General features: G+C 47.1%; 1 protein-coding gene across 2 annotated transcripts in view; it reads right to left on the bottom strand.

Moving 5' to 3' along the window:
* The window catches only part of BTAF1 (B-TFIID TATA-box binding protein associated factor 1), a 1,094,445-nt gene that overhangs the window by 429,653 nt on the left and 637,662 nt on the right, over positions 1 to 27,130 (bottom strand). For both annotated transcript variants that reach the window (XM_086922506.1, XM_086922505.1), the window contains exon 21: positions 4,959 to 5,149. In XM_086922506.1, coding sequence (XP_086778632.1) covers positions 4,959 to 5,149 — 191 coding nt within the window. The remainder of the gene's footprint in view (positions 1 to 4,958; positions 5,150 to 27,130) is intronic.

The raw sequence follows: 27,130 nt of genomic DNA on the forward strand, positions 1-27,130 counted from the left end.
TCTGAACCGGAGTGGTTTTTGGTTCGGCAGACTTGGATACATCTTTCGGTGCGAGCTTGGCGCCGATGGCTTCGGTGTCGGGGTTAATTTTGGTTTGAGGACCTTTTGCTTATCGGGACCGTCAGACTGACTCGATCCCGAGCCGCCTGGTGGCTTTTTTGGAATCTTCGTTGCCAAGCCAGAAGGCGGGGCGTTCATAGGTTTTGTTTGGTGTGCACTTGGACCCGGAGGTGGAGGTGGAACCGAAGCCTGTCCCGGTATGGGGAGGTGAACAGGGTCTTCTCACGACCTGTTGACCAGCTAGAAGAAGATAGTAGTCTTTAGATGGGTCCTCGGCTCCGGAAGCTGACTCCTCTGCTTCGGAAACTATGTCTTCCTGGTGCTGTTCTTCGGACTCTACTTCGATCAGAGCCTCGTCTATGATGAGGTCTAGTGTCAATGAAGATGACTGAGCCATGACTCTTCGAGCTCGATGGTCCCTAATGGTGTTCTTGGAACGGAACGAAGCACAGGCCTCACAGTCTCGGCTCTTGTGATCTGGAGACAAGCACAGATTGCAAACCTCATGAAGATCAATGTGAGGGAATGTGTGTCCACACTGAGGGCACTTCTTGAAGGGTGTTCTTTCCATGAGCCAAAGGCCCAATGGCGCAGTTGGGCCCGACGAACGCTGGAATCGAGAAGCGCAAGCCTTTCCTCGACACGGTTAACTAGAATTGCTGTCGAAAACAATACCGATGGTATGATGAAGTTCTGGAAGTCGAAAAGAGATCGGTAACGGGACCGAACGATAAATACATCCGAGCCCGATGGCGGAAAAAAACAATCTGAAGATGGAGTCGATGCCCATGCGCACTACGACATTCGAGAGGAGTCATCCAACAGACAAAGACTCTTCCAAGACAAAAACAAAGTGTAATCATACGGGCCCACCACCACATGGTGATCCATGCAATCGTGTGTGGTCTGCAGCCCATATGCCTCGAACATATAATTCAGATGGCAAGGGGATTGCATAAGAGATTAGCGCAACTTGCAGATCCCTGTTGTGAATCCTGGTAAATCCAACTCTGCCATTCGACCATTAAACTGGATATTTTTAACAGCAGGTGAGATTTCACCTAAACATGTCAGACATCTGCTATGAAAACTGTATATTGACATTTAATAGCAAAGGAAGAAAGGAAAATTGGGCTTTGTATCACACAGAAACCGAGAAGCTCCATACATGAACTGAAATTATTAAGGACTGTAGCAAGTGTTTCAATAAAGGACAATAAAGTATGGGCAGTAAGATATCCTACAGTTGATACAGGAGTAATCCATACAATTTCTCATGAAGTGATAATAAACGCATAAGGAACCCCAAATATAAATAACATTTCTACCTACAAACTAAATGGCTTTTTCCTACATTACATCCCAATTCAAGTAAAATCATACCTAAAACAATACTATGCAAAGAAAATTAAATCTCCAAATGTTCGTACCAGTCATTACTCCCAAAATTCAGCGAACTTTTTTTCTTTTATGAAAAACTACAACAAGCATTGACAATGCAACGGTCTCGACTTTGCAAAAGTTAGAGCTATTGGCATTGTAAATGACAAAATGTTTATGCATGTGTTGGTTTTGAAAACAGATAAATAAATGGCATTGTCATTTACAATGCCAATAGCTTAATCTCTTGCAAATGTGAGACCTATTGCATTTGCACACACACGCAGCCACACACACACACAGCCACAAACACACCGATACAGACACAGAGCCACAGACACATAGCCACAAACACACAGACACATAGCCAGAGCCACAAACACACAGACACAGAGCCACAAACACACAGACACAGAGCCACAGACACAGAGCCACAGACACAGAGCCACAAACACACAGACACAGAGCCACAAACACACACACACACACAGAGCCACAAACACACACACACACACAGAGCCACAAACACACACACACACACAGAGCCACAAACACACACACACACAGAGCCACACACACAAACAGAGCCACAGAGCCCCACACACACACAACACAGTGCGACACACACACAACACAGAGCCACACACACAATACAGAGCCGCACACAGAGCCATACACATGAGCCACACACACACACATAGCCACACACACATAGCCACACACACACACATAGCCACACACACACACACATAGACACACACACACACACACACACACACAGAGCCATACACACACACAGAGCCACACACACACACAGAGCCACACACACACACACACACAGCCACACACACACACACAGCCATGGCCCTGCGATGGGCTACACGTGTGAGCTGCCTCACAGGTATAAGTGAGCAAGCTATTTGTGAAGGCGCCTCCGTCCCTAACAATTGCAGTCAGTCTCAGACCAGATCCCTGGGAAACGGAAGCGGCAGGCGGGGCCGAAGGACTGCTTATTTTATGCAAAATGCAGATTCGCCATACCCCGCTACCATCTTTAGCGACAAGGGGAATCTCAAGCAGAAACTCACACAAGAAAGGAACACATTACTAGAGGAGGGCGAAGGCACTTTGTACACATGCAGCTTTTATTCCCGACCAGAACTGGCTCCTTTCCGAGTTCTTTTGTAGAGCAGGAAAGGTGTCCAGGAAAGTGCGCTGGGACATCCTTGAAGGCATTAACTACTCACAATGACCGGCGGGCACAAGGCTTCACCTCAACAAGGCGCTAAGTAGACAGAGGCAATCGGGCGGGGGTGTCCGTCTATATACAAGGACACATACTTGGGTGCCTCTCCAATGTGTGCGGGCCAGTCTGGTGTGAGACACGTGTAACTGTATTTGCACGTGTAAAAATAGTGTAAAAGAGCGCTTGCCTGGTCACTCCGGGCAGGCGCAAAAAGTAAATACATTTTTGGGAGAAAAAAAAAGACAGTGGGCCTGGGGGGTAATGGAGGAAGAAGTGGTGCAAGCAACAGGCAGTGGGCACTCCTTAAGTGTGTGGATTCATTCCCTTTCACGTGGAGTTGGCATAACCTGTCCTTATTTGTATTCTAAAGTGCCTTACATCATGCTCTCACCTGTCCCACCTGTCAGTGTTAAAGAGCAGGTGAGTGACCCTCCGGAAGCACTTGCTACTTTAAGGGTAACCTCGGGAGAAAGCCTGACAGGAAGACTGCAATGGGAGCCCACTTGCACCAGGAGCGCATCCCCTTGAGAGCTCAATCCCGAAAGGAAGGACTGCGCCTGCTTCGTGTTATCTCCCATGAATGCCTGAAGACTATCACAACCCTTTGAGACCACTTTACAATAAAAATGATAACAATCCTGTTTAAGAAGGTGGGGGGATGCCTGTCATCGCGACAGGCTCTTCATAAGTGCTATCTATCGATCCGAAAGGGACTTGTGAACGGCCATTGGGAAAATTAAACTGTCAGATAGACACACAAAAAGAAAACACAAATGACGTACTGCGTGCAGCGCAGCTGTACTGGAACACAACACAGGCAGCTCTGTGCAGCCACAGCTGTCAGGCATGCCTCTGGCACAGGGGTTTTTGTTTGGGACAGTAGGGTGGTTTGTTTTGGTGCTTTTCCATTTTTGCTTTCGAGAAAAAGCAGCGTGCGCAGAGATTGTGATCAGGAAGTTGGCATCTGTCACTCACGCTTGCCTCATATGTCCTTAATATGAACTCGTGCCGGCTGCTGTGGCCCATATTCAGAGAAACATGTGGAGATCAGAGGGGCTGAGCCGCCTACACACCATCCTTGCGCTGCAGGGTATGCTTGTTGTGGTCTGATGTGGGGGAGGAGAGTGAGCAAATGACACATGGTGCATGTAAGAGGCATTGAGGCATTATGTCAACCTCTTGCCTAGAAACCTTTCTGTGTCCTCAAGTCTCGCTATTTTCACGCGTGTATGGACAATATGTACAGAACACTTAGACACACCTAAATAAACACATCATGGATGCCACCCCCCGCACTACCCCGTTCCTTACGTGCTGACGGGCGGCATCTCCATCTCCATTCTGGGCTCAGCTGGTGGCAGGGCGGCGGGGAGCGCTGGGTGCCTCCAGCACCATGCCAGCAGCGGCCGCCCCCTCCTCCTGCGGCTGCCTCTCCAGCTCCTCACTCCATCCCCACCGCGGTCGCACCCCGATTCCGGTCAGTCTCAATCCAGTCCTCACAGAAACCCCCTCCGCTGCGACCTGGCTCTGAACACGGCACTCCAGCACTGGGCATTCCCCCTGCGCTCTCAAAGCCTGACTCCTCGCACTCTGCCTCCTCCCGAGCTGGCTCCTCTCTCGCTGTCTCCTCGGTGCAGTGCAGAGGTGGGACACCGGGATTTCCCTCAGAAAGGGGGAGGGGGCGCTGAGGCGGAGAGCGGCTTCGCAGGACGCTACCTGCGCGCACTTTAAGAATTATGGGAACAAAAACTATTTAACCCACATATCTTTCAAAGAGACACACGTGGTCACAGAGAAGGTTGGAGGGAGCCTATCTTTGTGTGGCCGTCTTTCTCTCTAAGCCCCGTCCCTGTCAGACTGTGTGGCCCAGACTTCCTGCGGTGGTAATAGGTTCCTTATCCTCTTTATGGGGCGATCTGGACCCATAAAGAAGATAAGAAACCTTTTACTTCAGCAGTAAGTCAAGGAACCCAGTCTGAAAAGGAAGGGCTTAAAGAGAAAGAAGAACGTCACTAGGACCTCTTCTCCAATGGCTGGCCACCGTTTAGGAGGCCAGCCAATGGAGAAGAGGGGTGGGGCTTTACCCTCGCTAGTGAAGTACACTCTAAAACGTAAAATCTGGTGAGCTCGACTGCGCATGTGCGCAGTACGCCACACGAGACCTAAAAAACAGACTTTACTATATAATAATGTGGAGCTAAACTCCATCCACAAGGAAATGGGGATATATTGTTACAAAAATACATATTAATAAATGATAGAAATGATATACCTCATCAAGTTCCGAAGAGAGGCTTCCACTGTTTCCTGATGAGAGGTCTGTAATTTGGTTTTTTGCAGCTTTTGGTGTGGGGCCCCGTCGACTTGTGATGGCAAAAGCAGCTTGCTGGTGCCTGTACAGTGTTATGATACCTCTGTACTTTGACACAGTATGGTGCATTCCATCCTTGTCAGAGTTTGATCCTAATATGGCAGTCGGGGGAGGGTTGGGAGGTGGATAAAGGGGACAGGGAGAAGGGGGCAGAGAAAGGGGGAAGGGTGGAAGAGAGTAAAATGCAAACTTGAGTGACATAAGAAATGAATGCTATCTACACATGATTTCATGATCTTCTTGAATACTGCATTAATATGCACCACAGACTGGTACATGCTATAAGAAAAAAATCACTAATTAAAGGGCTATGCGGAAACCCGCTTTACAGTGCCCTAACGAACAAGTTACTTACCTTCGGTAACGATTTTTCTGGTAGATACAGTATCTGCCTGTGGATTCCTCACCTTGTGAATATCCCCTTGCGTCAGCAACATTTGGAAATTCTTTTGTAGCTTCGCGCCGACGTGGACGACGTCATAGAGGCACGGCATCGCAGGCGACTCCGCTGACGTCACAGACACTACAATAGGTCCACGCCGGCGTGATGACATCAGTTCCGCCCTTTTTTCTGTGCCTTCGAGGCACACAGACGGACCAATGACAGACATATACACAGTATAAGCAGTACAAATATCACAGTAACACACAGTGTGAAGCAAATGCAATAAAACATTTGAAATAAACAATTCCTTGACAATAAGGTAAATACATTACAGTAACTCTGGTATAGAAGAGTGGACAACGGGGAGGCGGGTGGGTCAGTGAGGAATCCACAGGCAGATACTGTATCTACCAGAAAAATCGTTACCGAAGGTAAGTAACTTGTTCTTCTGATAGATACATCTGCCAGTGGATTCCTCACCTTGTGAATAGAATCCCACAGCAGTCCTCACTCCCGGAGGAGGGTGTCCACTCTTCTACACCAGAAAATCCTGGAGGACAGTGTGCGCAAAGTGGCCGTCCCTCCTCACCTCAGTGTCCAAGCAATAATGCTTTGCGAAAGTGTGTAGGGAGGCCCAAGCCGCCGCTTTACAAATGTCCTCAACCGGCACACCTCTTGAAAGTGCAGATGTCGAAGACTTAGCTCTAGTTGAGTGAGCTCTTATACCCTCTGGAGGATCCTTACCGGTTAAAGAGTAGCAGATCTTTATACAGAGGATGATCCATCTTGAAAGAGTCCTCTTATGTATCGCTCTTCCTTTGTTGCAGCCAGCAAACACAATGAAGAGCTGGTCATCTATTCGATAGTCTTTAGTTCTATCAAGATAAAAACTCACCGCCCTCTTGGGGTCCAGACGGTGTAGTCTCTCCTCCTCCTTGGAAGGGTGAGGGGGAGGATAAAAGGTAAGAAGGGTAATAGATTGACCTAGGTGGAAGAGTGTCACTGTGAACTTCTGACATTACACGCACTCTCCCCCTCCTGAGGCGGAAGCCGGGAGGTCCTCCATCTATCCCTTATTTTTACCTGCTGTATTTTAATAGCATTGTACTTTGTTGGAACTTCGTTTGAACACCTGATTAAAAGGTGTGTTCAGACCCTCTGATATCCCCTGCGCTTAGTAGCGCTTTGGAATCACTCTTTTTCACCCCCTCCCTGCAGCTCCGGTCCTGCTCTCGGCTGAGTGTTGACGCCGAGGGCAGGGAGCCGGTTTTGGCGGCCATCTTGGGTCGGGTTGGGCTGGTGACGCGGCGGACAGCGCTATAAAAACGGTTAGTGATGGCTCCGCGCAGCGGACACGATCAGCGGACGCGCCGGACCTGCGCCGGAGTCGTGCCAGAGTCCTGCCCGTCTGCGCCCGTCCGCGCACGACCGGGCGCAGGGCTTAGGGACTCTGGCACACGCACCTGCTATACCTCAGCGGATCTCTTAGCACTGAAATCTGACAGGTATACCCTATCTCCTATTATATGTGCCACCCTCAAGGAAAATCACATCTTGCACATTCCTAGCTGTAAGAACTTAAGCCTTCCAACCCCCTTAAAGCTAGCTACCCTTAACACCAGGTCATTGCAGAAACACCACTTGGAAATCTTCACCCTTCTACAGGACGAGTATCGATATCCTGACACTCACCGAAACTTGGTTGAGTGATGCCTCTTCCCCGGATATCATCGCCGCCCTTCCTAGTGGGTATGATATGATCTGGCATAATCGACCAGAGGGGGCCCGAGGTGGGGGTGTAGCAACGATCTTTAAAAGGCAACTTATGGTAACCAAAATCTTATCAGAGACCATACATACCGTCGACTTATTAGGGATAAAAATTACCATGAACAACTCCTGTCTTACTATCTTAACAGTATATTGCCCACCCCAAAGTACCCCCATGTTCAACGACCTCTTTTTTCCTATTATATCAGACCTATGCACACGTTACAAAAACATCCTGGTAACTGGTGACTTTAATGTCCACTGGGATAAAAGTGATCAAGATCCGTTAGTCCAGAAATTACAGACCACTATGGCCGCTCTTGGATTGACACAACTTGTGGAAGCTCCAACCCACATAAAAGGCCATATTTTAGATCTCATTTGGTCCTCGATGCCAAAGGCGGTCATCACAAGTATTTCACCCTGTATCTGGTTGGATCACCATCTAATCTTGTATGACATACCGCAAAATATTTACCAGTCTAAACTCCCGTTAAAAAACAAAAAAAGTGCGCCAATGGAAAAAAGTGAATTCTGAGACCCTAGCCAAAGTCCTGCCCAAATACAAACAGAATTTCACAACCCCTTCTGATAGTACTGACCTAGACTCAAAGTATGATATGATAATAACCACCCTTAGTCAATCAATCGATGAGCTAGCCCCTGAAAAGACACAAAAAGTAAAAGGTGCAGAGAAAGGAGCCCCCTGGTTTACCGAAGGTCTACGTGAACAAAAAAGAAAGCTTCGCTACCTCGAAAGATGCTGGAGGAAATCCAAAAAGGATACCGATAGGGAATCATATAGAACATCATTTCAATTATACAAAAAGCTTATTGTATCAGCCAAGAAGGATTATTACGAGACACGCATTAACAACGCTACTAACATTCAGAGAGAAACCTTCCAAATCCTGAAAGAGCTGAGTAAGAAGGAGGAAAAGGCAGATATATTGATTGACTGTGATACCTTTCAAGGATATTTCCTTGAAAACGTAGCGACCATCTTGTCTGATATCAAGAAGGATAATCCAGTCTCTTACATCGAACAACTGCCTTCTTCAAACTCCTCAATCCCCATCTTCACCAGCTTCCCCGAAATCGACTCCACCATTCTGAGACAACTTGTAGTATCCACCAAATCAGGCTCCCCCGCTGATCCCTGCCCGCCTGACATCCTTCGGCTAGCAATACCGATTCTAGAAGACCAGATTTTAGATCTTCTAAACACCTCACTAGCCACTGGATCATTACCATCTACCTTCAAAGAGGCACGCGTCAGACCCCTGATAAAAAAGCCTGGAGCTGATCCAACTAGCCTGAAGAATTACAGGCCAATCTCCCAGCTGCCATTTCTGTCAAAAGTACTAGAACAGCACGTGCTAAAATCCCTGTCATCCCTCCTGGAATCTCACCACCTTTTCCAGGAGCGGCAAGCTGGTTTTCGTGCCCACCAAAGCACAGAACTAGTAATGCTGTCGGTACTAGATGAGCTCAGATGCATGGCTGACAGTAAAAAGCCAAGCGCCCTGATATTATTAGATCTTTCAGCGGCGTTTGATACTGTCAGCCATGCACTGCTCCTGGACAGACTGGCTAGGTTTGGGATAGGAGAGCAAGCCCTCAAATGGTTAACAGCTTTCTTATCAGGAAGGACGCAGAAGATCCAGTTGGCAGACCAGGTCTCAGACGTGGGCATGTTAGCCTGTGGAGTCCCGCAGGGATCTGCGCTCTCTCCGCTCTTATTTAATCTTGATCTACAACCATTGATAGAGTCCCTTGCAAACATGAACTGTAAAGTTTTTAACTATGCCGACGATACTCAGCTGTTGCTGAGTATCGACAATACACCATCGGCTCAGTCCATGGCCCAAGACATACTACGATTTACAGTGAACTGGATGTCGTCCAATCTGTTGAAAATCAATCCAGATAAAACGGAAGTCCTCGTAGTTTCAACCTCCACTTCCCCCTGGAATGATTTGTTTTGGCCACAAGAACTAGGACCCACTCCAAAACCGTGCCCTAGTGTCAAGAGTCTTGGGATGAAAATCGATCAGGAACTCTCGATGGCTAACCAAGTATCCGCTGTAGTTGGTTCCTGCACCAACCTGATCAGGCAACTACGTAAACTCGTCCCCCTGCTCTCGAGGAATATGCTGCGAACCATTGTCTCAGCCACAATAGTGTCTAGAATAGACTACGGCAATGCGTTATACCTCGGCCTTCCAAAAAACTCCACCAACCGTCTTCAGGTTATCCTGAATGACGCAGCGCGTCTGATATTTGGAATGCCGAGGAGGACTCATGCCTCCCCTCTGCTCTATAGGCTACATTGGTTGCCTATAGTACAAAGAGTCGAATCTAAGAGTATGTGTATCTGCCACAAAGCAATCCACGGACAGGCGCCAGCCTACATAAAAGATAGGCTTGAAATATACGAACCTAAGCGCGCCCTGCGATCGTCCGGATCTTTTCTGCTATCCTGTCCACGTTTCAAGCTAACAACAAAAGGAGGCAGATCTTTTTCAGTTCAGGCTCCTACCATCTGGAATAAGCTACCGGAGGCGCTTCGCAGAGAACCCAATCTTCTCCATTTTAGGAAGTCCTTGAAAACCTTACTCTTTAAAGACGCATTCTCATCTCAGTAGTCGGTTACTAGATCAGACACCTCTATACCCTTATTTCGTCCTTGTTGCTGTACTTGGTCAGTAGCGCTTTGAGACCCGTCGGTGAGTTGGCGCGATACAAAACCCAGTTACAAATTACAAATTACCACCTTAGGGAGAAAAGCAGCCCTGGTCCTGAGAACCATTCGATCAGCATGAATGGTCAAGAATGGGGGCTTGGAACTAAGAGCTTGAAGCTCACATACCCTCCTTGCCAAGGTAATCGCAACCAGGAAGACCGTCTTAAAAGACAAAAGCCTCATGGGACACTTGTGCAAGGGTTCGAAGGGAGAACCCATCAAGTATGTTAAGACAAGACTTAAGTCCCACTGAGGTACAATAAAAGGAGTAGGAGGGAAGAAAACCAGTTACTTACCTGTAACTTCAGTTATCCAGTATTGGTATCTTTCATAGATTCACATGCTTGAATCATTCCCGTCGCCGAGGCGGGAGTCCCACGGTAAATAAAAAAGCAGTACCAAAGGTACATAACGGTAGTAGGCCCAAAAGAAAGGCCTGAGGCCTAGATCTTAGTAACCTATCTACATCATTATGCTAAAAGAACCAAGAATTTGGTCACAACCAATCAGCTATCAGCACCCTCTAGAACCCCCTCTGCAGAGCCAGTTCCCCTCAGATTTTCGTAGCACAAGTGGGAACAAGTATCCCAAACTTAGATAACTGACTCTCCGGGGAGGAGGGTGGGTTCATGTGAATCTAGGAAAGATACCATTACTGGATAACTGAAGTTACAGGTAAGTAACTGGTTTTATTATCCAGTATTGGGGTATATTTCATAGATTCACATGCCTGAATCAGAATAGCAAGCTGTATACCAAGTATACAGTCGGTTGCGGATGGTGGGAGACGTGTGCTGATAAACTCCCAGTTGCATCCATTATTTGTTACCAGAGGCTTGATAATGCAAACCTTCAAAGTTAAAACATGAGTTATAAGAACTAAAGAGACATGCATAGTAAAGTCCAAACATGGATCTGTAAATCTCATACGCATCCAATATATCTACTAAAGTACATATAAATATAACATGTTAAAATCGCATAACCTCATGCATATCATGAATAAAAGCAAACATAGATAATATTTTAAAAGCCAAAGGGTCACAGAAACTGGTATTAACGAAAAAGGTAGCGTAGGACCACCTGTCCAAGTGCCTAACCCTCTTGACATGTCGACTAAAGGCAGTAATGTCTCGTAAACGTGTGGACATTTTTCCATGTCACAGCTCCACATATCTTCTGGAATTGCTCCAGCCTACAAAACTGTGAATGTTGATACTGTTCTAGTCGGAAAGAGCTTTGACTTTCCTCTGCAAAGATTTGTTAGCCTTGTCATGGCAGAAAAGATGCTAATCATCTGGCTATTCTTGCCTTTGGCACAGCCGTTCTAAGAGTGGCTTGAAAATAAGACACGAACAGCTGGCTGGATCATCTGATATCCTTAGTTTTCTGTAGTTAGAATCTTAAACAGCGTTAAATCTCCAGCGAGTATATTACTCTTTCAGCTGGAGCAGATGGATCTGGAAAGAATGTCTTTAATCTTACCGGTTCGTTAGAGTGAAATTGTGTTGGTACCCTAGGAATGGACCTGGGATTTGTCCAAAGGGTTATATAGTTCCGAGGAAAATGTAAAAATTAGGTGTTCCTTTATAGTGAAGGCTTGGATCTCACAAACCCTTTTTTTCCCCAAGGTAAGAGCCAGTAAATGGGTAATTTTCCAGGTGAGGAAATTTGAGATCTGGTTTATGGATCAGCTCAAATGTACACTGCATTAACTGCTCTAGCAATGCCAAGTTCCCACTCTGGGAGGGTGCTCGCACTGGAGAGAAGGCTCGGAAAAGCCCTTTCATAAACTGTTTGGCAAGTGCCAAAGAGCAGAAAAAATAAAATTTATAGCATTTCCTAAATCTGAAAAGAGCAGCAAGACGCATTTTGTCCGATGAAAAACTAAGGCCACACTTGGCTAGAAGAGCAGATAATGGAGAACTTGTTCTGCAGTAACTCATTGAGTGAATGGCATTCACCTCACACCAACCGCAAAATCGCTTCCATTTGAGGCGATAAGTCTTGATTGTGCCTTGGGCACGAGATTTGGCCAAAATTTCACAACAGTTCTTTGAAACGTTGATGCCCTTGAACTCTAACAAATGATAAGCTGTGCGTGCAAGTTTAGTGACTGTGGGTCCGGACGAACCACTTGGGCTCCGTCCCCTGACAACATCGTAGGCTCAGGCCGTAGCCGAATGAGCTTGCCTGTAAACAGTAGCAGAAGTTCTGAGAACCAATATCGGCCAACGGGGCGCAATCGGAATCAGATGGTAACCTTCCAGCTTCATCTTGCAGAACATCTTCGGAACCAATGGTATTGGGAGAAAAGTGTACACACAAACTCCTGACCATTGCATGGACAGGGCATTCCCTCTTGATCCCTGTTAAGGGAACCTGCTGGCATAATATCGGCCTTCTTTGTTCTCTCTGAATGCAAATAGATCCCGTGCCGGCTTAACCCAAACTTGGAACACTGGGTTAACCTGTCCCTTTCCCGGCTTCCACTCGTGACAATCCGACTGAGACATGCTCAGAGCATTATGGAGTACCCCGACGTGTTCAGCTCTCAAGAAATCTTGTGAAATGTGACATCTCAAAATTCCTGAACCTCTTGCGAGATTGTAGCCGATTCAGTTCCTCCTTGTTTATTGATATAATACATGCTGATGGTATTGTCTGTTTGGACTAGCACAGAGGAACCCTCAATCCTCAGGAGGAATGCTTGGGGGGACAGAACAGCGTTGTGAAACTCAAGCCTGTTGATCTGCTGTTGTCTTTGTCTTTGAGACCATTTTCCTTGAATTCTGCAAATCCTGCCGATGACCTCCCCATCCTTCCATGGAGACATCAGTCGTTAAAACTAACCCTGGAATGGTTTGCAGGAATGTGCGACCCTGGGTTATATTCTCTGTCTGCGACCAGCAATGTACATAATTTATCATGCACAACATAACCTTGAAGGTATCGTCAAACGAACGCATTGTTTGTCCTCCTGAAAAGGTCTAATTTTGAGCCATGCTAAGGGTATGAGATGTATCGCTGAAGAGCACATCTTCAGGAACGAAGCAAACATTTGAACTGAAACTGCAATTTGAGAATCCGCTCCAGAGAAAAGACGAGATGGGTACATCTACTGTGGCAATCTTGGTTTCGTGTTCTGAAGGACTTTTGAGCAGTAAATAGTCTAGACAGGGGAATACTTGCATTCCTCAAGATCTCAATGCTGCTGCCACTGGTACCAAGTACTTTGTGAAAGGCTCTTGGTGACGATCTCATCCCAAACGGGAGCACTTCGCACCTATAATGGGCGCCAGCCACGTGAAAGCGAAAATATTTGTGCTGTTTGGGGTGGACAGGTATGTGGAAATTTGCATCCTCTCCATCCAGAGAAGCCATAAAATATCCTTTGTTTAAATAACTAAATTGTTGTGAAAACGAGGGGGAGGGGGACCCCTGGGCGGAGTAGTATATGGCTGTTTGATAAATTCCAGGGAGTGGCCATTGATTACTAGGTTTAGAACCCATTGGTCTGACATAGTTCCCTGTCACTTGTAAACAAAAACCTGAAACCGTCGGGCCCACGCGAGAAAAGGGTAAAATGATTGGAGCCCTGTGGGGATCATGGCTTCCTGTTAGTGTCTCAGCCTTGATAATTAAATCTCTTTCGACCACCCTGACGGAAGAAACTAGACAGACTATCTACAGCAAGATGCAAGGCTGTACCGAGATTGATACTGCTTATTCGGTTGGGTTTGGTATCCTCCTCTTGATGAAAACCTCTTCATCTCCCTCCTCAGAAAGATCCGCGCCCATATTAAAGGGTGCTTAATGATCGTGCAGTATCAGTGCCAGGTTTTATAACTAAGAAGGCTTCTTTAAAATGTTTACCCAACCAAAAACTCTTCATCATAGGCCATGCCTAGAATCTTTGCTCAGGGCTTAAGGTAGCGGCTTTAAGCCATCCCTGGCGTCTAAGCACTGCCACCCCTGCTAAGTGACGGAGGTTGGTGTTCCCGATGTTCAAGGCGCAATCTAAAGTTTTTGATGCGGCATGTTCACCTTCCAACAGAATCTTTCCTGGATCCTGCATTCGGTCCTCAGTAATGAGGTCATTGAAACTCGTTATGTCAAACCAAATTTGACGGTCATAACAACCGATCATGGATAAAGGATTGCCAGTTCTACTAGAGGCCGCTACCAAAGTAGAGAATGTTTTCCCCATAAGGTCCAGACGACATCCTTCTTTGTCAGGCGGTGTGGTGATAGGCATTGCAGGATTTTAGATTGCCGTTGAGCGGGCTGTGAAATTACTGAATTTGGTCGAACAGTTGCCTATCGGACCGGATGGGCTGCTAGTAGGTACACATCATTTCTGTTCTATGCGCAGAAACACTGGAATAGACTTAGACTATAATAGGTACCACTTTCGTAAACTTCCTGCATACCTCCTCAAAACCTTGAAGGAGATATTCTGTCTGCTCGCCTGTGGCTGGCAGTCAAAATCTAGCTGCTGTCCACTACATTAAAAATATATATATATGATGCTGTTACCGCTGAAGCCATCGCAGCCAATCTCATCATAGACTTTGTCGTAGACATGGTTATGTAGGCGAGGTTAATGCAGACTAGAACGACGTCATAGATAACCGTCATGAGCAACCATCCTAGAAGAGGCTGTCATAGACGACAGCCATATAAAATGCCATTGAAGATGAGGCAATCATAAGTGATGGCATCCGTAGATGAGGGTAACAAATGAGACCATTCGCCCTTCGCAGATAAGACCATTGTTATAACAGGCCATCGGTAGATGAGGCCATTGGTAGATCAGGCCATCGGCGGATGAGGCCATCGGTAGATCAGGCCATTGGCAGATGAGGCCATTGGCAGACGAGGCCATTGGTAGACGAGGCCATTGGTAGACGAGGCCATTGAAAGACGAGGCCATTGAAAGACGAGGCCATTAAAAGACGAGGCCATTGAAAGGCGAGGCCATTGAAAGGTGAGGCCATTGAAAGACAAGGCCATTGATAGACAAAGCCATTGATAGACAAGGCCATTGGTAGACTAGTGAAAAAACAAAAGTGTCAGAGGGTCTAGTTAATCCTATGTGTGGGTCATTAAACTAATAGAACCGTGTCAGATCATCTAACCAAAACCAAAAAAGGGCAAATTGGTGGATACCAGTGATCACTTACAGGTTATCCATCAGTCACCACACGGAACCGCCCTTCATCATTTGGCATTCCTGTTGTCCACAATCATTGGTGCGTCACTGGCTCAGACTGGGGGAGGTCAGATGGTATAACCTCCAGAGAGCCAGGTGGCGACCAAATAGTGGTAGAGTGTCACAAACTACCCATCAATTCGTTTGGTGGGTGACTGATTTGCAGTGCAGTGAAAAACAGGTGTGTGAAAAGGGTGAGTGAATATATAAAATTGGGTGAGTGAGCAAAAATAAGAAAACTTTATTAGATAATATGCTCGCTCCACCAACATTAAAAAGCAGCATAGGTAGTTTTAGCAAATATCTACCCTAGTATTGAGTTGGTCGACATGTTTCAGCAAATCTTTTGGGACTAACGAGTCCATTGCTTTCATCAGGACCGGAAATTATATAGATGCTACTGCAAAAGGTGAAGTGAAGTGAAAAAAATATTAAAACGTGACTTAATACTGAGATTTCTTACAACATGAAAAAAGATCACCTGATGTATGAGGTGTATCCTTGGGTTTGTAGAAAGTATTGTCGTCACTGTGAGGGAAAGATAAAAGGACACAGACTCAACATAGACAATGACCACTTACATAGGAATCAAGCATCATGGTATATTACACATAGAGCTAGTGAGCACGTGTGAGAATCACCCATTAATCTCATCGATATTATAATTAGTGACATACGAGTATATCGTTCTGTAGCTCCTTCTTACCATGATAGTAGGAGTAGAAGGCTCCACCCCGCCTGGCAACAGCTCAGGGAACGAGTGAAGCACCACACTGAATATAGGAGGCAAAAAACAAACATTCTAGTCTGTTAGTGCCTCTCGGTCTTACGTGAATATATGAACATATGGCAGGTATCCTAACGTAATAAAGGAGGTTTCTTTGTAGCATAGTATCGATTGACCATCTTAGCCAGTAGAGGAGAGCTAGAACTGGTCAAAAGTATGTTAGCAGAGAGCGGCATTACTCTCAAAAAGGAAAAGCAACAACTTTGATGTTACAAGGCGCTTTAGACTACATAGGCACTAGTTTAAGTCTATCGGGTGTAATCCTGAGTACTAGCGTGTGGCATTCGATTTCAGAGAAAGAGCGCCAGCATTAGAATAGAAGAACTAAGTTCTTAAAAGAGCAGAGCCACCTAGACCCTCGTGCGCAGCTTACCTCTCAGTCGGTACTTCGTTACCTCCGTCTGAGTTAGTTGGGGAGGTACCGGAGCCGGCGTGAGACATCTTTGAAGTGTCTGCCGATTGGGCGATCGCGGTCACCTGATTGTTGTGGCCAATGGGAGAGCCGTTTAGAACGGACGGCAGCGTCAGCGTAAAAGACCGCTGTATCAATGGGAGATCGCGGTCACCTGATTAATATGGCCAATGGGAGCGCCATTGAGATCAGATGGCTGCGTCAGCGTAAAAAACCGCTGTCGTGATTGGCGGATTATCCATCACGTGTGTTTTGATGTTCAATTCCCAGTGGACCATAGTACTATTGCTAAGCAACGGAGCAAGCTCAATTTCTGGTTCTGCCCGTCAGTATTCCGTATTTGTAGCAGCAATTAAAATAGAGTCATATTGCTACAAATCTGTGAATGGCTCAGGAGAGATCTTTAAATCTGCAAAAATATAGACAATTGCATTCTAGTTTAAGTCTATCGAGTGTAATCCTGAGTGCTAGCGTGTGGCATTCGCTGTCAGAAAAAAGAGCGCCAGCATTCAACTAGAAGAACTAAGTTCTTAAAAAGGAAGGAGAGGCAACTTGACCTAGATCTGGGATCTAGTGGTAGACATTGCGTCTCGAGTCAGGTCTATTTGTATAAACTCTCTTACGATTGCACGCATGCCGTCAAAATACAACTGGTGTACAATAGGTTCTAGACAAGAGTATGTGTAGAGACACTATGTGAAGTCTCCCAAACAGTCTTTTCTTGATGCCTCCAGATGTTTCTAAGCCAGACTTATAGGATGATTAAGATATCCTAACTAGGAGAGTAACAAAAAAATGTCCTTGTCCTCTGTACAATATACGGACAAGAAAAAGATTAATCAGTTATAAGTTACAGGAGTGGTAGGTGTGGAAAGTTCATAGACTAGACCATGGTATGTCGTCATTCAAACCATTCTTGTTAGTCTTCAGTTTGAACACCCACTTCTGTTCTTTACGGAGCAGAAAATTCGTGAAATCTGTAACATGGGGAGGAATGTAAGGTTGCTCAAGCACTGTCCAAGTGAAAGCAGTAGGGTCATGTTTTTTGTCCAGAAAATGTGTAGTTAATTTTGTTGCCTGTCTCTTGCAACAGATTGTACTCTTGTGCTCTGAGATGCGTACTTTAATTTTTCGAGTTGTCATTCCTACGTATTGTAGGCCGCATGGGCAGGTGATCAGATAAACCACTTTCTCACTATTGCAGTTGGTGAATCTGACCTGTCTCCATGGTCTGTCTGTACCTATGTCAATCTCAGTTGATCTTGTAGTTTGTGGGCAGGCTTGGCAGGATCCGCATGGATGATGTCCTACAACTGGTGGAAGATCCCAGATGGTGCCTAGAGCCCTAGGCATCCTCATCTGGGGTCTGGTGTGGACGATGCAGTCTCTTAGATTTGTCCCACGTTTGAAAGAGAACAGTGGTGGATCAATTTCTCTCTGTCCAGTGTTTAATATGGACCAGTGTTTTCTCACAATTTTTTGTATTTTATTTGATAGTGTACCAAAAGTTGTTACACAGGTCAGTCTGTCGGATGCAGCTTTAGGTAGTGGCAATTCTAACAGGGCTTGTCTGTTATTATTGCTTGCCCGTTTCATCGATTGTTTTACCAATTTAGGAGGGTATTTCCTGTCATGCAATTGGTGTTGTAAAGTTTTCGCATGTTTTGCATAGCATTCTTTGGTAGAACAATTTCTCTGCACCCTCAGAAATTGTCCATATGGTAGATTTTGTCTGAGAGATTTAGGATGGTGGCTATCGTAGCATAGCAAGGAGTTCTTTGCCATTGGCTTTCTGTACAGTTCTGATTGTAAGCCATCTGGTGTTACAAAAATCCTTAGGTCTAGAAAAGCAATCTCTGTTTTGCTGGCCTCAATTGTGAAGCGAAGAAAGTTGTTTCTGTTGTTGAGCCAGTCAAGAAAAGACAAGAGAGTTTCGTGAGTTCCTCATTGGTAGACTAGGCCATTGGTAGACTAGGCCATTGGTAGACTAGGCCATTGGTAGACTAGGCCATTGGTAGACTAGGCCACTGGTAGACTAGGCCATTGGTAGACTAGGCCATTGGCATACAAGGCCATTGTTAGAGTAGGCCATTGCTAGAGAATAATGCTGTCATAGAAGACAGTCATAGCAATACCATCATAGATGAGAATAAAATAGGTGATATCATCCGTAGATGAGGCAATCGAATGATGGCCAGCCATAGATGATACTATTCATAGATGGTGCCATGTGTAGTATAGGCCATTCACAAATGAGGTCATATGTATATGAGGCTACCTTGATAAGGCTGTCATAGATGACCGTCGTAGCTAAGCATTGCCATTGTAGATGACACTATCAAAGATAAGGCATAGACGATCACCTTCGTCGACGACCGTCGTAGACGAATGAGGTCATCGACGACGACCGTCGTAGACGAGGCCCGTCGTAGACGAGGCCCGTCGTCGTCGACCGTCGTAGGCGAGGCCCGTCGTCGACTACCGTCGTAGACGAGGCCCGTCGTCGACGACCTTTGTAGACTAGGCCCGTCGTAGACGAGGCCCATCGTCGTAGACGAGGCCCATCGTCGACGACCGTCGTAGACTAGGCCCTTCGTCGATGACCGTCGTAGACGAGGCCGTCGTCGATGACCGTCGTAGACGAAGCAGTCGTCGACGACCGTTGTAGACGAGGCGGTCGTCGACGACCACCGTAGATGAGGCAGTCGTCGACGACCATCTTAGATGAGGCCATCTCGTAGAAGAGGCCATCGTAGACTATCATCGGAGAGGAGGCCCTCGTCGACGATCATAGTTGATGAGGATTATAAAGGTAAGGCAGTAATAGACATGGAGTTATGTTATATACTCCTAATGTCAGGTCAAGAGGACTTCCCTGATGCAGTGTCTGGGATGAAAAGGGAGTTGTATCCTCTGAGAGAAGTGCCTATAAAGTCTCAAGGTGAATCTTATGGATTTTATGCGTGCCCTCAGTAGGCTCCAGGCGCGACTTCTCCCTTTGACCTCTCCTCATCCTGCTCAGAAGTGGCAGGTTGAAGTCTCTGACCCATAATAGCCTCATCTCTCAGAACGTGAGAGTTATTGAGTATAAGGTTAGACATAAATCATAGTCTATTACCTTGTTTACTGCCATTCTGCCATATTACTGCCTTAATAGGATCAGAGAAATGAAGTATGATCTTGAAATCCAAAAAGAAGTAAAGCTGAAGAAAAAACTGAGCAGAGCTCAGGGAGACTCCCTTCACCCACGACGTGCGGTGAAAATCTGAGGGGAACTGGCTCTGCAGAGAGGGTTCTAGAGGGTGCTGATAGCGGATTGGTTGTGACCAAATTCTTGGTTCTTTTAGCATAATGATGTAGATAGGCTACTAAGATCTAGGCCTCAGGCCTTTCTTTTGGGCCTACTACCGGTATGTACCTTTGATACTGCTTTTTTTATTTACAGTGGGACTCCCGCCTCGGCGACGGGGAATGATTCAGGCATGTGAATCTATGAAAGATACCCCAATACTGGATAACTTATTTGTGAGGCCCTTCAGAAACCTCAAAACCACAGGAGATTTGAAAAGAGACGGCTGGTCCGGCAAACAGAGAAAGATCCGTGTACCACACCCTTCTTGGCCAATCCGGGGCGACCAGAATAACTTGGGCCCGGTCTTGGCGAATCTTCCTCAGAACCCGAGGAATCAAAGGTATGGGAGGAAATGCGTAAAAGAGTTGTCTTTCCCAACTCAACTGAAACGCGTCCCCCAAGGCTCCTCGCATCGGATACTGGAGACTGCAGAAAGACGGGCAGTGAGCATCTCGCGAGTGGCGAACAGGTCCACCTGAGGAGTCCCCCACGTCCAAAAGACGTGACTAACCACCTCCGGGTGAAGCCTCCACTCGTGGTCGGCCGAGAACTGCCGACTGAGACCGTCTGCTCGCACGTTCAGAACTCCGGCCAGATGATTTGCCATCGGACAAATCTGATGGTCCTGAACCCAGGTCCAGAGGCGCAGAGCCTCCCTGCAGAGACACAGACCCCACTCCTGCCTGCTTGTTGATATACCACATCGCGGTTGTGTTGTCCGTCAGGACTTGCACCGACAGACCGCGAAGGGAAGGGAGGAAGGCCTTGAGCGCCGAACGTATCGCCCGCAATTCCAGAAGGTTGATGTGAAGCAACCTTTCTTCTGGAGACCAAAGACCTTGACCTCCAGATCCCCCAGATGAGCACCCCACCCTAGAGTAGAGGCATCCGTTATCACTGTGGCCACCGGAGGAGGTAGATGAAAAGGCTTTCCCTGAGACAGGTTGCCTTCCACGCCCCACAAGACAGATCCGCCGCAGTTTCTCTGGAGATCCTCACTGACTCCCTGAGATCTCCGTTGTGTTGATACCACTGCCTGCGGAGGCACCACTGGAGCGCCCTCATGTGCCAGCGTGAATGGTTGACCAATAGCATGCAGGAAGCCATCAGACCGAGCAGGCGAAGGACCTTCAGGACTGGAACGACCGCTCCATTGTAGAATAAAGGAATCCTTTCCTGTATGTCGTGAATCCTTTGAGGTGGAGGGAATGCACGACATACAGTTGTGTCCAGTACAGCACCTATGAACAGGTTGCGCTGGGAGGGCACCAGGTGAGACTTGGATACATTTATTGAAAAACCCAACCGGTACAACAACTGAGTTGTCTCCTGCAGCTGCTGGAGCACTTTCTCTGACAACTCTGCTTTGATCAGCCAGTCGTCCAAATAGGGGAATACTGGAATCCCCGACCTTCTGAGATGTGCTGCCACCACTGCCATCACCTTGGTGAAGACTCGAGGCGCAGTAGTAATTCCAAAAGGAAGGACCGCAAACTGATATTGTTGCGATCCCACCGTAAAACAGAGATACTTCCTGTGCGACTTCAGGATTGGGATGTGGAAATACGCATCCTGCAAGTCGAGCGACACCATCCAGTCTTCTTCCAGCAGCGCTTGAAGAACCTGTGCAAGGGTGAGCATCTTGAATTTCTCTTGCTTCAGATAAAGATTCAAGATCCAGAGATCCAGGATTGGACGAAGCCTGCCATCCTTTTTGGGTATCAGAAAATACCGGGAGTAGCATCCCTGACCCCTTTCCTGCTCTGGGACCACCTCTATCGCACCCTTTCTTAACAGTGTCTGCACTTCCTCCTGTAGAAGTAACAGATGTTCCTCCGTGCAAAAACTTGGCAAGGAGGGTAATTGGGAGGTAAGGCGACCCCCCACCGACTCCCCACCGGACCCACATGACCCTGAATGGCGGATCTAGGGCTGCTTTTCTGAGGCTGGGGGGTTGGAGGAGGTAGAGGAGGAAGAGGCTTGACAACCTCGAGGTCGAGCCCTTTGTTTTCCCCTATATGACCTGTACAAGGTATTCTGCTGCTGCTGCTGACCTTGCCTATAGTTGCGAAAGGAAGAGCGTCCAAAACCTCTGAACCTCTTGGCTGTAGAACCCCCGATTTGAAGTCGTAAAGATTTGGCAGTAGCCCTACTGTCCTTAAATCTTTCTAAGGCTGTGTCAGCCTTTGTGCCAAAGAGACCAGATCCATCGAATGGCAGATCCAGCAAAGCAGCTTGAACATCTGCTGAAAAGTCTGAAGTTTTCAGCCAAGCCGACCTCCTTGTAGCAACCGCAGTGCCCATGATACGTACCACCGAGTCTGCAGTGTCCAGTCCACTTTGTACCACTTGACGTGCCGCTGCCTGTGCGTCTGATAACACCTCCTCAAAATCATTCTTGCTGTCATCAGGGATTTTAGGAGCCAAAGAACGCATTGTATCCATAAGGGCACGTACATACCTCCCCATAAGGCTAGCGGCATTAGTTGACTTCAACGCCATACTCGCAGAGGAGAAGGTCTTTTTAGCCACCTGATCTTGTTTCTTGGCATCCTTATCACCAGGCACTTGAGGAAATGCACTTAGTCTTTTTGGAACAGGCTGCTTGTATGACCAGACTCTCAGGAGAAGGATGAGACGTCAGAAAAGAAGGGTCTTCAGGCGCAACCCTGTACCTTCTCGCCACACTCTTGGAAACCGCCGGTGCTGTTCGAGGCTTTTCCATACCTCCATAATAGGCTCAGTTAAGGCCTCATTAAACGGAAGCAATGGTTCCACCACAGAGCTGGGCGAATGTAAAACTTCTGTAAGAAGATTGGACTTAAACTCCACTGTTGGCAAAGTCAATTGCAGAAGTTCCGCTGCCTTCCTCATCACCACATGAGAAGGCTGTACGTCCTTTGAAGGCGAATCAGAACCAGATGGCAAATCACACTCTGGAGAAAAATCCAGGCCACTAGCATCAGCTAGATCCTCAAAACAGTCATCCTCCAGTTCACCTTCCTCCATATCAGGATGTGACTCCATATATCTCCGCTCATCCATAAGGCGCTGTGCCTCCCTCCTGGACCTCTCCTTAACACGCCTCGCGGCCGGATCCACCAACGACTCAGACGGAGCCGTAACCGGCGTCGGTATCAAATCCGATGGTCCAGTGGGCTGTCCTCGAGGTCAATCTGGAGCGGGCGACGCCGGTATCGGCGTCGTCGACCTCGGCGGAGCCGGGTATTGCCATGGCGGCGGCGGAGCCGGCATGTACGGCATGAATGGAGCGGGAGCATAGGAGTGATGGACTCCTAAATTGAAGGCCAGATGACCCATGGGACCCGAAGGTGCGCCAGAGGGGTACCACGCCCTTGAAAAGACACCATACATTGCATTTAAAAACGCTGCTGGGTCCTGGCCTGGGGCTGGAAAAGGTGGCTGAAGACCCTCAGGCTGGTCTTGAGGAGGGTTCGGATTCGGCTCTTCGACAGGCGCAGAATCCTCATCCACATGAACTTCTTCCTCCTCCTCCTCTCGGGCCGGGGATGGCGACACAGACGGATTCGAAGCCAGAGTCGGCGATTGAACTTGAGACTCCGAAGGCGAAGCCTCACCTTCCTGATCCGAGACATCCAGCGTGACCACCTTGGAATGTACCTTCTTCGGTGACCTCGACCTCGAGTCCGACTGCTTACCGGAATGACGCCGGGACTCATGTCTCTTCTTCTTATGTCTCCTCCTCTACTTCGAAGCATGGTCTGAAGCGGACTTCGAAGTCAACTCCTCTCGAGTTCTGCATCTTGACTTCGACCTCAACCTTCTCGAACGAGATCTCGAAGATTTTCTTCCCTTGTCACCCTCCAGCTTCGCCACCAGAAGTTTGGTCTCTTTCCCGCAGGGCCTTCGGGTTCATCTTCCGACAAGACGAACATCCATCCACATCATGGTCAGAACTTAAACACCATGTGCAGTCCTCATGCCGGTCTGTGATGGACATCATTTCCCCGCATTCCCTGCAGGGCTTGAAGCCGGTATTCTTTGTCGACATTGTGTTGAAACAAAGAAGCAGAAAAAACGAAGATAAAAGCAACAAAGTCACTAAACAGCTACTGAGATTCCCCGAAACCGTTAGCGTCGACGACGCGGAAAAAGGGAACTGATGTCATCACGCCGGCGTGGGCCTATTGTAGTGTCGGTGACGTCAGTGGAGTCGCGTGCGATGTCGTCGTCCACGTCGGCGAGAAGCTGCAAAAGAATTTCCGAATGTTGCTGACCCAAGGGGATATTCACAAGGTGAGGAATCATGTATCTATCAGAAAAAAACATTGCTAAAAGCCACATTCACTGTAAGCAATGCACATTATTTTGTTTCTATCAGACAATGAGGGATGGCATAGGATCTCCTTCGAAATCCATGTTAGACTCTGGCAATGTAGAAAAACACTTCTATTATGCACAGGTAATATGTGAAAGAGGTTTAAGGAGTAATGGTTCTTAGCTGTTTTCTTCAAAATCTCTTGCAAAGACGAATTTGTATGGCGAGCTGCATGAATGAGCCAGTTATGACTCTTCTCAGTGTGGTGGTCTTTGCTCTACAGTAACTGTGGTGAATGTAGATTGCAATGCACCTTGCAAAACCCTTCATGGATAGGGGCTATCCTTTAAAGCACTACATGAAATAAAGGCATTCAAGAGTGTGCTTACATAGAAAGGATAAACTTTTTAAGCCCATTTGCTGCTGAAATGCATTGCTTTAGCCATGCTATCTACTCCGCTTGACTAGGAACCAATCTTGAACAATTTCTAAGCATCATATTTGGCCTTAAGAATTTCATTAAGAGTGAAAGTCCGCATTGCATCCATTTTATTGCATATTCCACCATTTAGTGGTTGGGTTATGAAGGGTACCTAGTCTTACCCAAATTTAAAATGTTTGCGTTGACCAAAGTGGTGTCCTGAATTGAAACATTGGACTTTTGACCAATGGCTACAAAGTTCCACACGGTTGACACTATTCTCTTATGGTATACCTTTGTTAAATTATATTTTTGAGTCTTAGTTTAAGTCAATGAACAAAATATGCAGATCTATTGTTACAGGTACATATTTCTTGAGAATCGTGGGGAAAGAGATGTGTGTAAGTTGCTAGCTGCAAAGAAACAGCGTTCCTTTACTGTGAAGGCTTGATTGCTTATGTTCTTAAATAGCTAAACAGAAATACTTGGCAAATTTAAGGAGTTCCAGTGAACAGTTGCAAAAGTTTCTAACAGTGCATTAAGTATGCATTGGCAATAAAGGCCCAAAGACTGTTTTCATGTGAGGTAAATGGGTTATAGAGTCTCACAAGTCTTTTTACCTCACTCTGCTGAGTGAGGTAAAAAGCAACAATCATTAAGCAAAAACTCATTGTGATGTCGCTCCTCTTAACCTGACAACTATAAACAATGAAGTCAGACAGTTTCTCTATATTTTTTGAAGGAGATGGTTACGTTAGGAACACCACTGATACTTCAACAGTGTTAAAAAAAATAAAAAATTGAAAAAACCTAAAGAAGAAACCTCAATTGTAATTATCGCATTGAAAATGTTCTTTAATTGTAAATTGAACTAATTCTGAGTGACATTACTACTAGTAAAATGACAACTACAGATAAGCACTGGAGGTCGAAAATTGATTTTGGTTGGAAAAGAGGTGAAATTAACTTAATAGCGTGTTCATGTTGCATGTAAAAGGTGGTAAAAGACTAGGCATTTAAATCCTTTTAAATTTCGTTGGAAAAATGAGCAAGAGCCACTCATAATAATCTATCTCTTCATTTCCCCCTCACGAACCTTGGCAATACCGCTAAACATACTTGCATGCATATGCAATCATATAGCGAACAAGTTACTTACCTTTGGTAACAATATATCTGTAAGAAACATTAGTTAGTGATAGATTCCTTACCTTAGAATTACCCCCAGGCGTCTGATTGAATCCGGAAAGTTTTCGTCAGCTGTACCCCTGCGCATCGAAAGTGGCGTTGTGCGTCTCCGCGTTAGTCGTTGGCGTCGTGGACGCCGAGATGACGTTGCGGCAGCTAATTAGATGCTGCCCTCGCACGTTGATGTCAGTTGTGTACAGGACGTTCTGCGCCAGGAACGCAGAGACATGCAAGATACTGATCAATGGCGCCCTGGCCAGGGCGACTGACTCCGGAATCTGGGGATCACGGTTCGATCCCCGGTGCCGGCGGCAGATTAGCCCAGCACCATGTGACTCTGGGCAATAGCTTGCTTAATCTTCACGAAGGCCCCCAGCGCCTAGAGACCCTTACAGGTGATTGTTCACGCTTTATAAATGTGGAATATTATTATAAGGCCCTGAAAGGAATGACCGTAACCCTAGAAATCAATTTGCAGAAACGGGAGGATGGGTGGGCGGTAAGGAATCTATCTAATGTTTCACAGATATATCGTTACCGAAGGTAAATAACTTTTCCATCTGAAAGAACCACATAGTGATTGATTCCTTACCTTAGAATAGATACCCCAGCAATACCAACCCCGGTGGTGGGTCTGCAAAGCAAGATCACACCTGGAAATCTCGGAGAACAGAACCGCCAAAGAAGCGGTCTCTCCGGACTTGGCTGTCCAGGCAGTAGTGCTTAGTAAAAGTGTGCAGCAAGGCCCACGTAGCTGCCTGACAGATGTCTTGTAATCAATCAAGGAATTTGTAGAGCGCGCTACTCACCTGTTAGGGTCTCAAGGCGCTGAGGGGGGGTCGCTACTGCTCGAACAACCAGGTCTTGAGTTGCTTCCTGAAGGCGAGATGGTCCTGTGTCAGCCGGAGGTGGGTGGGGAGGGAGTTCCATGTCTTGGCTACCAGGTAGGAGAAGGATCTTCCTCCGGCGTTGGTTTTGCGAATACGTGGGACGGGGCGGAGCTGGCAGATGGGCGTGTAGAGTGCGAGGCGGTTGTTGAGGTACCTGGGGCCCGCGTCGTGGAGAGCCTTGTGTGCGGGGGTGAGGAGTCGGAATGTGATTGTCTTGTTGACGGTGAGCCAGTGCAGGTTCTTCAGATGGGCAGAGATGTGGCTGTGGCGGGGGATGTCCAAGATGAGTCTTGCCGAGGCGTTCCGGATGCGCTTTAGTCTTTTCTGGAGCTAGGCTGTGGTCCCGGCGTAGAGGGTGTTTCCGTAGTCCAGGCGGCTGGTGACGAGGGCCTGGGTGACCGTCTTCCTGGTTGCGGTGGGGATCCATCGGAAGATTTTTCACAGCATGCGCAGGGTGTTGAAACAGGACGATGAGACGGCGTTGACTTGCTTGGTCATCGTGAGGGAGGAGTCCAGGATGAAGCCCAGGTTGCGTGCGTGGTTCGTTGGCTTGGGTGCGGTGCCCAGGGCAGGTGGCCACCAAGAGTCGTCCCCGGCGGAGGGCGAG

The sequence above is a fragment of the Lissotriton vulgaris genome, chromosome 5, assembly GCF_964263255.1.
Source record: "Lissotriton vulgaris chromosome 5, aLisVul1.2, whole genome shotgun sequence".
NCBI classification, from domain to species: Eukaryota; Metazoa; Chordata; class Amphibia; order Caudata; family Salamandridae; genus Lissotriton; species Lissotriton vulgaris.